At 43.2% G+C, this 12249-nt stretch overlaps 2 protein-coding genes across 5 annotated transcripts; both read left to right on the top strand.

Moving 5' to 3' along the window:
• The first annotated feature begins 38 nt into the window (after window positions 1–38).
• lsm10 (LSM10, U7 small nuclear RNA associated) lies at window positions 39–1863 on the top strand. 3 transcript variants are annotated; one of them, XM_021560086.2, is made up of 3 exons: window positions 39–184; window positions 592–817; window positions 1101–1863. In XM_021560086.2, exons 2-3 carry the CDS (start codon window positions 650–652, stop codon window positions 1299–1301), a joined length of 369 nt encoding a protein of 122 aa, XP_021415761.1. In that variant the 5' UTR covers window positions 39–184; window positions 592–649; the 3' UTR covers window positions 1302–1863. The 3 variants fall into 3 exon arrangements, with proteins under 3 accessions (XP_021415761.1, XP_021415762.1, XP_021415763.1); XM_021560087.2 differs by having other exon boundaries at window positions 40–136; XM_021560088.2 differs by having other exon boundaries at window positions 49–184; window positions 592–802.
• A 4470-nt stretch (window positions 1864–6333) lies between these two features.
• On the top strand, window positions 6334–10974 carry eva1bb (eva-1 homolog Bb (C. elegans)). Of its 2 annotated transcripts, none has more exons than XM_021560083.2 (3): window positions 6334–7063; window positions 9600–9793; window positions 10293–10974. In XM_021560083.2, exons 2-3 carry the CDS (start codon window positions 9652–9654, stop codon window positions 10721–10723), a joined length of 573 nt encoding a protein of 190 aa, XP_021415758.1. In that variant the 5' UTR covers window positions 6334–7063; window positions 9600–9651; the 3' UTR covers window positions 10724–10974. The 2 variants fall into 2 exon arrangements, with proteins under 2 accessions (XP_021415758.1, XP_036826552.1); XM_036970657.1 differs by lacking the exon at window positions 6334–7063 and adding an exon at window positions 7083–7654.
• The last annotated feature ends 1275 nt before the right edge of the window (window positions 10975–12249 follow it).

Below are 12249 nucleotides of genomic sequence, written 5' to 3'. Positions count from 1 at the left end.
AATACATGGGCCCTGCGTGGCAGTTGGTGGTGACGTAGACGACACAGTTGTGAAACGTCATCAAACTGCTCCGGCGGTTTACTTTCATCCTCAAGTTTGCTCCGTTGACATGATTAGCTGCAAAGTTGTTCTCTAAGTACACTTAACCTTGGTTTCTCCTGAATGTAAACGAATCAACCAAAATGTACGCTCGCTTCTTAGCTTTGTGTAAAGTCAGTGTTATCTAGCTTCTGTTGTACCTCTAGTCCATCGCGCTACTACAACGACTTATCTAGCTTTGTCGCCTTCCATTGATCCTTTAGGATATTCTTTCTCTATGCTTAGTGACTTGACTTATATATATACTTTAGTAACCCACCAAAGTAAAGATGTTGTGCTGTACCGTGAGAACTTATTTAATTGTGCGCACGGTGTCGCGTTTTTCCAAAATAGTAGCTCTGGTCCATGCGTCAGATGGGAATGCAGATCCAACGTGTGCGCCAGAGCCTTCTATTTAGAATTATAATATATGATAGGGCTACCCATAATCCCGTTTTTGCAAGAAACGTTTAGGAAACGAATTAATAACAAGGCTTTACATTTTATACACAGACCCTTTCCAGCCTCTCCATAGTCTTCCCTGGCTGTATCCTCAACCAAAGCAGGACCAATGGAGGTGTCCCATTCGATCAGGGAGCGCACCATAGCAGAGAACAGTCTGGTGATCCTTCTCCAGGGGCTTCAGGGGGAGGTGACCACCGTGGACCTGAGGGATGAAAGCACGGCGAGGGGACGTGTGGTCAACGTGGACGCCTTCATGAACGTGCGTCTGGAGGAGGTGATTTTTGGGTTGATTTTTGGGTAAAACAGATTTTTACATTTAGAAACAATAATGTTAAAGTACAAATAACTCAAGAGGATGACACATGTAAGTGTTAAATACACGTTTTTCCAATGTTCACTCATGGTGATGATGATAATGATATGTGTTGCACAATTAGATTTTATGTATTTATTTATTCTATGTGGATGCAGCAGCACATTCTTTAATCATCCAAGACGATTTCCCCCTTTGGTGACAATAAAGTATATCCTAATCCTTCCAATGTGGTCGACCACAGGTGCTGTACCGGGACCGTCGCGGCCGGCTCAGTCAGCTGGCCGATCTGTTTATCACGGCCAGGAACGTGCGCTACGTCCACATTCCCGACCACGTGGACATCATGGAGACCATACAGACCCAGCTGACCAGGATCAGACGCGTTCGCAACTTTGCCGGCAATAAAGGCGGCAGGAAGGAGTATCAAAAGAAAAAGAACTGAACTTGGAAGGGTGGAGGACGTTGTGTTGGCCCCAAGGGGCTGACCTGAGTTTCAGCTCCTTGTCACTCATGGTCACCTCAAACGTGTGGCTTGACAATCGGCAATGGAGTTGGCAAGAGCACAAACAGATCTGGGACCAGGCTATACTGAATTGATAAAATAATTGAACTTGAAGAGTGGTATTCTCATCCACCAGTTGGCTTTCTCTCTGTCTGTATGTGGTTGGCTAGCAATTGAACCAGGGGACGAGGTTAGAAGGGTGGAGGTTGTGTTGCCCCAAGGAGCCTTCCATTACCGCTCATTTCACATTGTGCAATTTCTCCTTGTTTCATTAATGAAATTGTGACTCCAGAACAGAAGAATATGAATTTGAATTGATTCTCACAAGTTACATGTGTCATCCTTGAGTCTTTATGTTCATAATGCTTTAACATTATAACTCACAGAGGGTGACAGGTTTTCCTCTTATCCAAGGAAAGAAAACTAAAGTTTAAGAATGTCAATAGTTGGCATTGTAAAGACTTTTCTTTGGTAAATAAAGACTATTCTTTTGGATGCTTAAGTGTTTTTGATTCTCATTTTGCTCCATCTCTTGTTGAAATACTTTGAATAAACATTCCTTTTTTAAAGAAATCATTGCATTTTCAGAAAAAAAAACGAATTGAGTAATTCCAAGCCATGTAGTCTTAAGTGCTGTTTGGTAAGATGACAAGATGTGTGATTGCTATATTTTGTTAGTTAGATTGTCCTTTTGTCTTGGGGAAAACTGGTTTTGATATAGGCACAATGCAATTTGGTTTATTGTGAATCAATCAATCAGATGTATTTATAAAGCCCCTTTAAACCAGCAGATGTCACAGTGCTGTACAGAAACCCAGCCTAAAATCCCAAACAGCAAGCATTTCAGATGTAAAAGCACACCATGTAAGTTACACATCTGTATACCATTATTTCATTACGTATACCTTTCGTCCCTTCCTTGAAGTGATCACAGACGGTTGATCCTGTAAGCTATGTATTGGTGTCCTTGCTTTCACCTGTCCAACTGTGTTAGATCTGTACTTATGAATTCAAGGAAGCAAGGAAATGTTTTAATTGTATAGAATTTGAACAGGAACCAATACATACAGCACACTACAGTGAGGGTGTGTTTGTGTGGGGGCAGTGTTTTCTCTACTGGACATGAACATGTCCAAATGGCACCCTATTCCCTATGTATTGCACTGAAGTGCAATATCCCTATGAGCTCTGGTGAAAAGTAGTGCACTATAAAGGGAATAGGGTGTCATTTGGGATGCAAACATGGCCAGGAGCCTCGGCTAGGATAGACCACAATGCCCATCTGTCTGAGGAACCAGCTCTCTGTCTCCCTCCCTACCCACAGGCCAGCCAGGGAAAAGATTACTTATGATCAATACCCGTCTGGATGAGGGGAAAAAAACAGGGCTGTTTCCAAACTTTAGCTCTCCCTCTCCCAAACAAAACCCACTCATAAAAGCCTTTTGGTTCACTCTTGAATGTGATTGGTGGACTGGCAGTCACAGAACCAGGATGGAACTTCTTGGGGCCAATGGCATAGAGAAACTAAGAGGAAGAAATAAGTGTTTCCCTTGGAAATGACTATCCTAAATGTTCCGATGGTGTTTGGGATTTAGAGGAATTTCTAAATGGGTATGTTATTTCTTAGCAGTGTCAGGAAGAGGACAGGTCTGACATAACATGTGTTGGCTGGAGAAGAAGATTAACCCCTCCACTTGTTTCTTGGGCTCAGTGCTAGTGAATGACACTCAACCTGTCTTCATCATAAGGGAGGTTTCTGAGTCAAAGGTGAACAAGGTGATTAGCTCACTAAAGAACTCTAAAGCCAAAGATGTGTTTGGGATGGACTCTACCTTTCTTAAAAACTACAAAGAGTCACTCATTGGCCCCATTACTAAGGTCACCAACACATCTATTGGTCTCGGTGTGTTTCCAAGGGTATGGAAGTCGGCCATAATAACGGCCATCTTTAAATCAGCCGACCCTGCTGACGTGAGTAACTACAGGCCCATTAGTATACTACCTGTGGTGTCAAAGGTTGTTGAAAAGTGTGTAGCAGAACAACTGATTGCCCACCTCAACAACAGCCCCTTCACATTACACTCCATGCAGTTTGGCTTCAGAGCGAAACACTCCACAGAAACGGCCAACTGCTTTCTTCTGGAAAATGTGAAGTCCAAGATGGACAAAGGGGGTGCTGTTGGGGCTGTGTTTCTGGACCTAAGGAAGGCTTTTGATACTGTTAACCATGAGATTCTCATCACAAAATTGTCCAAGTTCAACTTTTCCCCTGATGCCTTGAGATGGATGAAATCATACCTTGAAGGCAGAACTCAGTGTGTCAGAGTGAGCAATGAGCTGTCGCCCACTCGTAGCTATGATGTGGGCGTGCCCCAAGGGTCAATACTGGGGCCCCTCCTGTTCAGCCTGTACATTAATGATCTGCCTTCTGTCTGTACTGGGTCTGAAGTTCAAATGTATGCAGATGATACAGTGATATATGTGCATGCAAAGAGCAAACAACAAGCTGCACAAGAACTCACTACTGTAATGGTCCAGGTTACAAAGTGTCTCAGTGACTCGTGTTTGCATCTCAATGTGAAAAAAACTGTTTGCATGTTCTTCACAAAGAGGGCAACAGATGCTACTGAGACAGATGTCTATGTGTCAGGGGAGAAGCTCCAGGTGGTATCCGATTTTAAGTACCTTGGCATCATACTTGATTCCAACCTCTCTTTTAAAAAGCATGTGATAAAGGTAATTCAAATAACCAAATTCAACCTAGCTAATTTCCGATTTATACGAAATTGTTTGACTACAGAGGTAGCAAAACTGTACTTCAAATCTATGATACTCCCCCACTTAACATACTGCTTGACTAGTTGGGCCCAAGCTTGCTGTACAACATTAAAACCTATTCAGTCTGTCTACAAAGTGCTTGATAGGAAGCCCAATAGCCATCATCATTGTCACATCCTTAGAAAGCATGAGCTCTTGAGTTGGGAAAATCTTGTGCAATACACCGACGCATGTCTTGTATTCAAGATCCTTAATGGCCTGGCTCCCCCTCCACTCAGTATTTTTGTTAAACAGAAAACCCAGACATATGGCAGCAGATCCACAAGGTCTGCCATGAGAGGTGACTGTATAGTTCCCCTAAGGAAAAGCACCTTTAGTAAATCTGCATTCTCTGTGAGAGCTTCCCATGTCTGGAATACACTGCCATCAGACACACATAACTGCACCACATATCACACTTTCACAAAATGCTCGAAGACATGGCTAAAGGTCAATCAGATTTGTGAACATGGTCCCTAGCTGTGTGTTGCCGCTTTCCATGTTGTCTGTTGTCTGTAGCTTGTGAGGTGTGGAAACACTTTGTTACTTTTATGAATTTTGTCTTGCTGCTTTTTGTTTTATGTTGCTCTGTCTGTATGCTACGTATTGCTTGTCCTATGTTGCTCTGTCTGTATGCTATGTCTTGCTTGTCCTATGTTGCTATGTCTTGCTTGTTCTATGTTGCTATTGTCTATATTGTAATTGTTTTTAATAACCTGCCCAGGGACTGCGGTTGAAAATTAGCCGGCTGGCTAAAACCGGCACTTTTACTGAAACGTTGATTAATGTGCACTGTCCCTGTAAAAATAAAAATAAATAAAAATAAACTCAAACTCAAACGCTTGAGTTCAGATAGAGTTTCATGTATAGAGTGTACTACAAAGGGGAGGAGATGAATTCACCTGGGGTCAATATGTCCCTACAGAATGTAGTACATATGGAAAGGGGGATACCTAGTCAGTTCAACTGAATACAACTGAAATGTGTCTTCCGCATTTAACCCAACCCCTCTGAATCAGAGAGGTGGGGGGCTGCCATAATCGACATCCACGCATCTTTGGCGCCCAGGTAACAGTGGGTTAACTGCCTTGCTCTGACAGAACGACATATTTTTACCTTGGTCAGCTCGGGGATTCGATCCAGCAACCTTTCGGTTACCTGCCCAATGCTCTAACCACTAGATAAAGAATGTAGTTCCACCACTGGATCTCAGGAATTTCCCTATGCCGTTCCATTATTGTTAGTCGGGGACCTGTGGTCTGAGCTGTGGTGTGATTTTGGTTTTGAACCTTCTTTTAAAAAAACAAATGTTTTCTCTAAGACCAACCTTGAGAAACCTCTCAGTGACAACAACCACATAACTGCTTTTGAAAGCCACTGGACTGACTGCCACATCAACACTGTTTAGCTCAGAACAGTTCTTTACAGAGGAATTCAAAATAAACATTTTGGTTGTAAAAGCCCCTTGGAATAATAAGAAAAAATGGTTGTTTACCTCATCAATCTGAAATATGTGGACAAATCACTATGGTTTACACAACAAACACAAAGAACCACATAAAAAAACTTGTATGACTTTCATGGGGGTGTGAAACAGTTTATTTAAACCTTGCTAGGGACATATTAATCCCTAAAACCATGTGCCTGTCTTAAATGGCATCCTATACCCTACACAGTGCACTACTTTTGACCAGGACCCATAGGGCTTATGTCAAAAGTAGTTCCCTATATAGGGAATAGGGTGCCATTTGGAATGTAACCCCTGAGATCACAACACAAAAAGTTTAATTAATCCCCAGTCAGTCCCTCCTTCCTGGGTTAACGCTGAACAGAGCTTCCTCACTGTGGCATGGCCTAGAGCTGGAGATAGCCCACACACACAGAGGCCAAGTTAACAGGACACTGACTATAGCACAAGTATACCTCAGACTGAGTGTAAGTATGTATGTATGAAGATCTGTGGAATGCAACTAATGTTGTTTGGGGATTTTTGGTAAATGCTAATCAAGCTCATTTCTTTCTGTGTTTTTTGGAAAATGCTAATCAAGCTCATCTCTTTCTCTCCTCTCTCTCTTTTCTTTTCTCTCTCAACACCTCCCTTTTGACAGCCTCTTTTGGCCCAGGTTTGGCCAGTCCTCCCTCTCTCTGAGTAGAGGCAGTGGTGGTGGAGCACAGCTGATGTTGAGGAGAGAGGCAGTGGTGGTGGAGCACAGCTGATGTTGAGGAGAGAGGCAGCGGTGGTGGAGCACAGCTGATGTTGAGGAGAGAGGCAGTGGTGGTGGAGCACAGCTGATGTTGAGGAGAGAGGCAGCGGTGGTGGAGCACAGCTGATGTTGAGGAGAGAGGCAGTGGTGGTGGAGCACAGCTGATGTTGAGGAGAGAGGCAGTGGTGGTGGAGCACAGCTGATGTTGAGGAGAGAGGCAGTGGTGGTGGAGCACAGCTGATGTTGAGGAGAGAGGCAGCGGTGGTGGAGCACAGCTGATGTTGAGGAGAGAGGCAGTGGTGGTGGAGCACAGCTGATGTTGAGGAGAGAGGCAGTGGTGGTGGAGCACAGCTGATGTTGAGGAGAGAGGCAGCATGTGTGAAGGCTGTTCTCTAAAATATTATCTTCAGCTTTACAGAGAGGACAGGTCAAGCACCCCTGAGCCTTGGATCTTTCCTCATCTTAAGCAGCAGTATAACAGCCCGATGGGACTAACTGCTCCTACTCCTCTACGCCTCTGAGATCCTCTGATTTCTCCTCCACTTTTTTTCACAGCCTGTGGCAGTATTTGCTTTCCACAGAGATGGACAGCTGCTCAGTCTAGACTTAGACTGAGAATCATTGTTGGATCTGTGGATTGACTGTGAAGCCACAAATTCAACTGACTTTATCAAGATTAAGGTGAGTGAGTGGTTTCAGTTCACTTGTGTTGTTGAATGGTGTTGTCACTATTTCTGTATGTAGGACCGACTGTTGATGTCCTCACCAGTGATAAGGATGTATTCACTTGCCTTTTTACATGTTATGTTTTCTATGGAAGAGATTGATTTCCTAACAATTTAGGAAAACACTTTGAGTTTACCTAAAAAAGTGATCCTGTACTCTGGAAGTAACAACATGACATGGAGGTTTATTAGTAGAGACTGTTATTAACTCTTATTCATGTCTGTACTTCATAATGCCACATCTAGAAAACTCTTTATAGGCACTGTAGCAGTAACAGAAGCAGAGACCCAAAACGCCTCTACATCCTCACTTAAACATGATCAGAGCAGTCTGTCTCCCAGCCTGCCACACATGTATGTTGTTAAAGACCATATGTGCTTTTGGCAGTTTTGTTGTCTCTATGTTTTTTGTATTATGACAACAACCTTATCCATTAAAATTACTGTGTTGTTGGATGATATCTGTTTTAAGGCACCAGTGACAAGAATAATACTTACGGGAAAATCCACGGCAACAGAGTGATATTGAGATTTTAACAGAATGAAGGTTTGTGCTTTTGATGCCGTCATTCTGTTACCAAACTTTGCATCTGCACTGTTCTTCAAGTACATGTGTTTTTGTAAAATTCTGTGGAAATTGTTAAAAGTTGTCCTTGTACATAGTTGTATGGTTTGTTTAACTTTGCAGTCATTGGTTTTTGTTTGGCATACATTTTAAAGTGAAAAATCTGAGTCTGTGTTACCGTAGAATTTCCCTTAGGTATTCAAAGGTTTAAAATGTCATCGTTTGAATCTGATTGATTTATCCAAGCAGGAAATGTGTAGGGTTGAAGGCAGAGGGTTTAATGAGGTATGTAAACACGCACGTCCACAGTTAATTTCAGGAGTTATTGAACTTGTCTGGTAGGTGTTAATGCTGTCTGTCTTAGAATTTGTTGACCAGAACTGTGTAACTTAAAGAGCCATCACCAGTTACCGCCGGTATGTAGCATGCAGACATTTTGAGACTGAGAGAAACTTTTATGACGGTAACATTTCTTGTTTGTTGTGCTAAAGTTTTATGGTTGTTTGTGATAAAACTGCTTGGAGTGCATTGGTATACATGGCTATTCAAAGAGAGGGAGGGAGGGGAAGGAGAATGCACAGGGAGGAGAATGTGCTTGAAAGGGATTATATTTCGAGATGCCAAGAAGTAGACTATAAACACACAAAAAAGTACAGAAATGTGTCTGGTGCATTTTTCAAATGAAGAGAGCTTTTGTGCCTCTTTTAAAAAAAGAGCCTTCCTAACCTTGATCCTTTTCAATCTGCCTGACTCATGGTGATGAAACACCATCCTGGTAATTTGTAGGATTTGGGAAATTAAAATCGAGGCCAAGCAAGGCCTAATTAAATGAAAATATTGTTTGTCTTTAAATGAACAGCACTTGTCATTAAAGCCTGAAAAAAAAACTGAGGATGAAGTTGGTGAGCTATTTCCTTCCAAAAGTCAAATCAATTAGCTAGCCAAGAGAACTATAAGCAGAGAACCCCTGATGGGGCAAGGCGGCAAGTCCCACCATCTCCCATGAGTCTGTGGGCCAACAAAGCAGCAATGCTGCCAATTGCGGCCACCATTTAATTGGCAAAATGTACTTTGAGAGTGAACAGGGTCAGGGTCTGCTGCGGGATAAAGGCTCGGCGGGATAAAGATCAGGGTGGGAAAACACAGGATCCTGATGGGCCTGATGATAGCTGGCATGATTTTAAACTCCCAGAGGAAAGACGCAGCGAAAGAACAACAGTCTGCCATTGCCTCAGCTGTTGTTGAATTGCATGCAGGCAATGAGGGAGGGAGCAATCAGCAGTCATGGGATTTCATCAACACTTTGTTGTCCTATTCCCTCCCCCAATCCCCAGATTCACTCTCAACCTCTGTAACACTGTATAGTGTTATTTGTCTTTTTAGATCTCTCCTTCCCTTTCACTTTGGCTCCTCCTCGAGGTGAGACTCCACACAGACAGACTGTTAGCGTGCATGTGAAACACGTGTTTCTGTGGGAAAAGTGAACCCCCCCACTCTGAGCACACAGGAAAGGAATAGCTGGGCCACTGCTACGGAAATACCAGAAATACAAAGTAATTAGTGGTTAAGCAAGCACACTGACTGACTCGGTGTTTATGGTGTCCTCTGTGGGGCACTAGGGACGTACTACCAGGAACACAATGTGTACATCCCAGTGACCTCTGACACCTCATTGAATTGTAGGGAGGATGGTTGGGTGGGAAATAGGTGGAGGCATTCTGTTACACTCTCTTCTAAGCCTTATGAGACTCCTAAGGACCAGAGAATGAGCTCAGACAGTTAGACACTTTGAGTGCTGGCTGTCCAAAATGACAGTCCGTTCCTCTCATTGGAAATGACACTGGCGTCATAGTAGAAGAGGAAATGTTGATTGTTTCCTGTTTGTGGGGGCAGTTCTGACGGTATGTTAATTATTTTTGAACTACAGGTCCTTGTATTGGAGACAGGCCCGGAACTGACACCAGAGACCTAGAGATGTGATGACCAGAGAAGTCGTCAAAACAGAAGAACTCGTCATATTGTTGGTGGATGGTGTCAACCAAACAGAGGTCAAAATGGAACCAATTAGAAAAGACATGGAGCTGCTAAGTAACAGCATGGCGAGCTATGCTCACATCAAAGGTGAGACATCCGTGTTTGTTCTTCTTATAATTCTAGGATAAAGCAACCCTTTATTAATTCTGATGCTTTAAGAAAGCTTTCTGAAAGATCTGTAACCTCTGAGTAGAACCACAATCCTTTCCAGGGACTTGTGCGTTCTGTTAGCTTTGGCTTGACACCCCTGTACCGGGAAAGTGTCTGCATGCTTGACCTCTCAAATATTGTGTAAAGTTCCTCATTTCCTGTACTCATATTACAGCCAAAGGAAAGTGGATTATACAGTAAGACCAGTCAGGGGCCCTTTGTGAAGAGATTTGCCAAGAACTGATACCAAACAAGGCATTGTTAAAGTCAATTCACATGCTGTTGTATTTAGTTTAAATGAAATGAAGAATTGACTGAACCCCTGGCAATGTAGCTGATAGCATCAAAACCAACCTGATCTTGCAAGCTCACACAATCTGTTTTCACAAGGCTATGTAAGTGAGTGATCTAAACTGTTTTTCCTAAACCCATCTAGCCAACCCAGAGAGCTTGGCTTTGTACTTCATGGTGGGTGTGTGTTTTGGCCTGCTCCTGGCCCTGTGCCTCCTGGTCACTGGCATCGCCTGTAGCACACGTCGTGGTCGCACCAAGAACAACAACACTCCCCACTCCCTAGAGAGGAGACAACTGAAGTCTAGTGAAGAAGATGAGGAACAGGAGAAAGTGGATGTGGAAGAAGGGGAGGAGGTTGAGATCCCTAAATTAACTGCGGTGCCTATGAGCAACCTCAGCAGCCAATCAAATGGTACTTTGAGGAGCGTGAACGTGTTTGCGTCGGCAGATGAGCTGGAGAGGGCGAGGCAACTGGAGGAGAGGGAGCGCATCATCAGAGAAATCTGGAGAAACAGGCAGCCTGATATAATGACCACTGGGACAGGGACCATCGGACGGGTACACTACCTCTAAAGGACCTAAAGTGACTCAATGACCTAACATTTTATTAACCCTGAACTTTATCTACTTCAGACAGAGACTGTAGAGGACTTTACTGGGCAGGCACAGATTCACCTTCATCTTTTCATTCAATGTGTATTTTCAACGTTTTTCATTAATGTATGACTATGGCAAATGTGTTGCACAATACAATGCACGCTTTTATGTTTATACTTCAATGAGTATCCATATACATTTTGGTAATAAAAAGTAGAATTTCATGACCACTGGACATTCACACATTGATTTACAATGCAGACAGCTTAGAGAAACCACCAATATCACTGTCTTATGTATGTTAACATTTGCTTATTGAATTACATGGTTGTTAGGCTGCTCCACAAGAGCTCCAAGCTCCAACCCTCCATGTTAATCTTAGCCGGCTACAAGTCTTCCCACAGAATCCCCCATCCTTTAACCCCTCGTTAGCCACCATCTCCGACTAGTAACTTCCTGTTTTCCTTTCCAGTCCCAGCAGTCTATGTTACAGCAGCAGCAACACTGTGGATCCATAAATGGCACCCTACTCCCTTACATGGTGCACTACTTTTGACCAAACTCCTAAATGATTCCATTTGGGATGCACACTCGATTTCCCTTTCCACACTCCCTGCAGCCTCTCTCTCTTTCTCCTGAAGAGGTTGTTCAGGACTTATGAAAAGGTCATTTGTCCCCGGGCAAAATACCTGTTTTTGTTGCCCCAAATGGCACCCTATTTCCTACCAAGTGCACCACTTTTGACCATGGCCTCTGGTCAAAAGTAATGCACTATATAGGGAATAGGGTGTCATTTTGGACATACCTGTGCTGTACATCTTACCAAGGTACTACTTCCCTTGTGCAAAATCCAGTGCATCCCAGCTATGTCCCAGGGGATCCTCTGTTTTTGGCTTCCCTGGGTGAGTTTTTCCCTCCAAACCCAAACTGTTCTATGCTGAATGAAAAGGTTGCTTGTTATGACTGGAGTGTTCATGTCCAGTGCCAGTAAGTGTCCTGTTAATTATTTCAATTGGGGATTGTAACAGCCATATAAAAAAAAAAAAACTGGTGTATGTCTCAAATTGCACCCTATTCCCTGTATAGTGCACTACTTTTGACCAGGACCTTGGGCTCGGGTTAAGTGGTGCACTATGGGATAGGATGCCATTTGGGCTGGCATGTATTCCTTGAATTTTGCTTGAGTGAGTGACCCGTGTTTGCTTTTGAGGTTATGTAACTTCAGTCTGCACTAGTGATGGATGGGTTATTAGCAATTCCAGGTGAACAAACAGCTGACCCGCGCACAACTAGTCTGCAGTCGCATATCGAGTATGTGCTCATTACCAAATTCCACAGCTAAATTCCTGCAGTCCTTATCAAATTGTCCTAAGCAGGCACTGATGTCTAAAATTAGTTAGACATGTTGCAGTATATCTTGTCAAGTCCAAAGAATTGCAATATAACAAATACCGTGGATGTGTACAACTTTTAGAGTTTCCATTAGGCATTTGATAAGAATG

This window comes from Oncorhynchus mykiss, chromosome 32 (genome assembly GCF_013265735.2).
Source record: "Oncorhynchus mykiss isolate Arlee chromosome 32, USDA_OmykA_1.1, whole genome shotgun sequence".
Classification (NCBI taxonomy): Eukaryota; Metazoa; Chordata; class Actinopteri; order Salmoniformes; family Salmonidae; genus Oncorhynchus; species Oncorhynchus mykiss.
This window is presented reverse-complemented; position numbering and strand designations above follow the sequence as displayed.

What these genes read in the sequence shown, in the direction of transcription:
- lsm10 (XM_021560086.2), top strand. Translation starts at nt 650, where the DNA reads ATGGAGGTGTCCCATTCGATCAGGGAGCGCACCATAGCAGAGAACAGT. An exon ending in TGAACGTGCGTCTGGAGGAG is followed by an intron (nt 818 to 1,100) that starts GTGATTTTTGGG and finishes GGTCGACCACAG; the next exon opens with GTGCTGTACCGGGACCGTCG.
- eva1bb (XM_021560083.2), top strand. Translation starts at nt 9,652, where the DNA reads ATGACCAGAGAAGTCGTCAAAACAGAAGAACTCGTCATATTGTTGGTG. An exon ending in GAGCTATGCTCACATCAAAG is followed by an intron (nt 9,794 to 10,292) that starts GTGAGACATCCG and finishes AAACCCATCTAG; the next exon opens with CCAACCCAGAGAGCTTGGCT.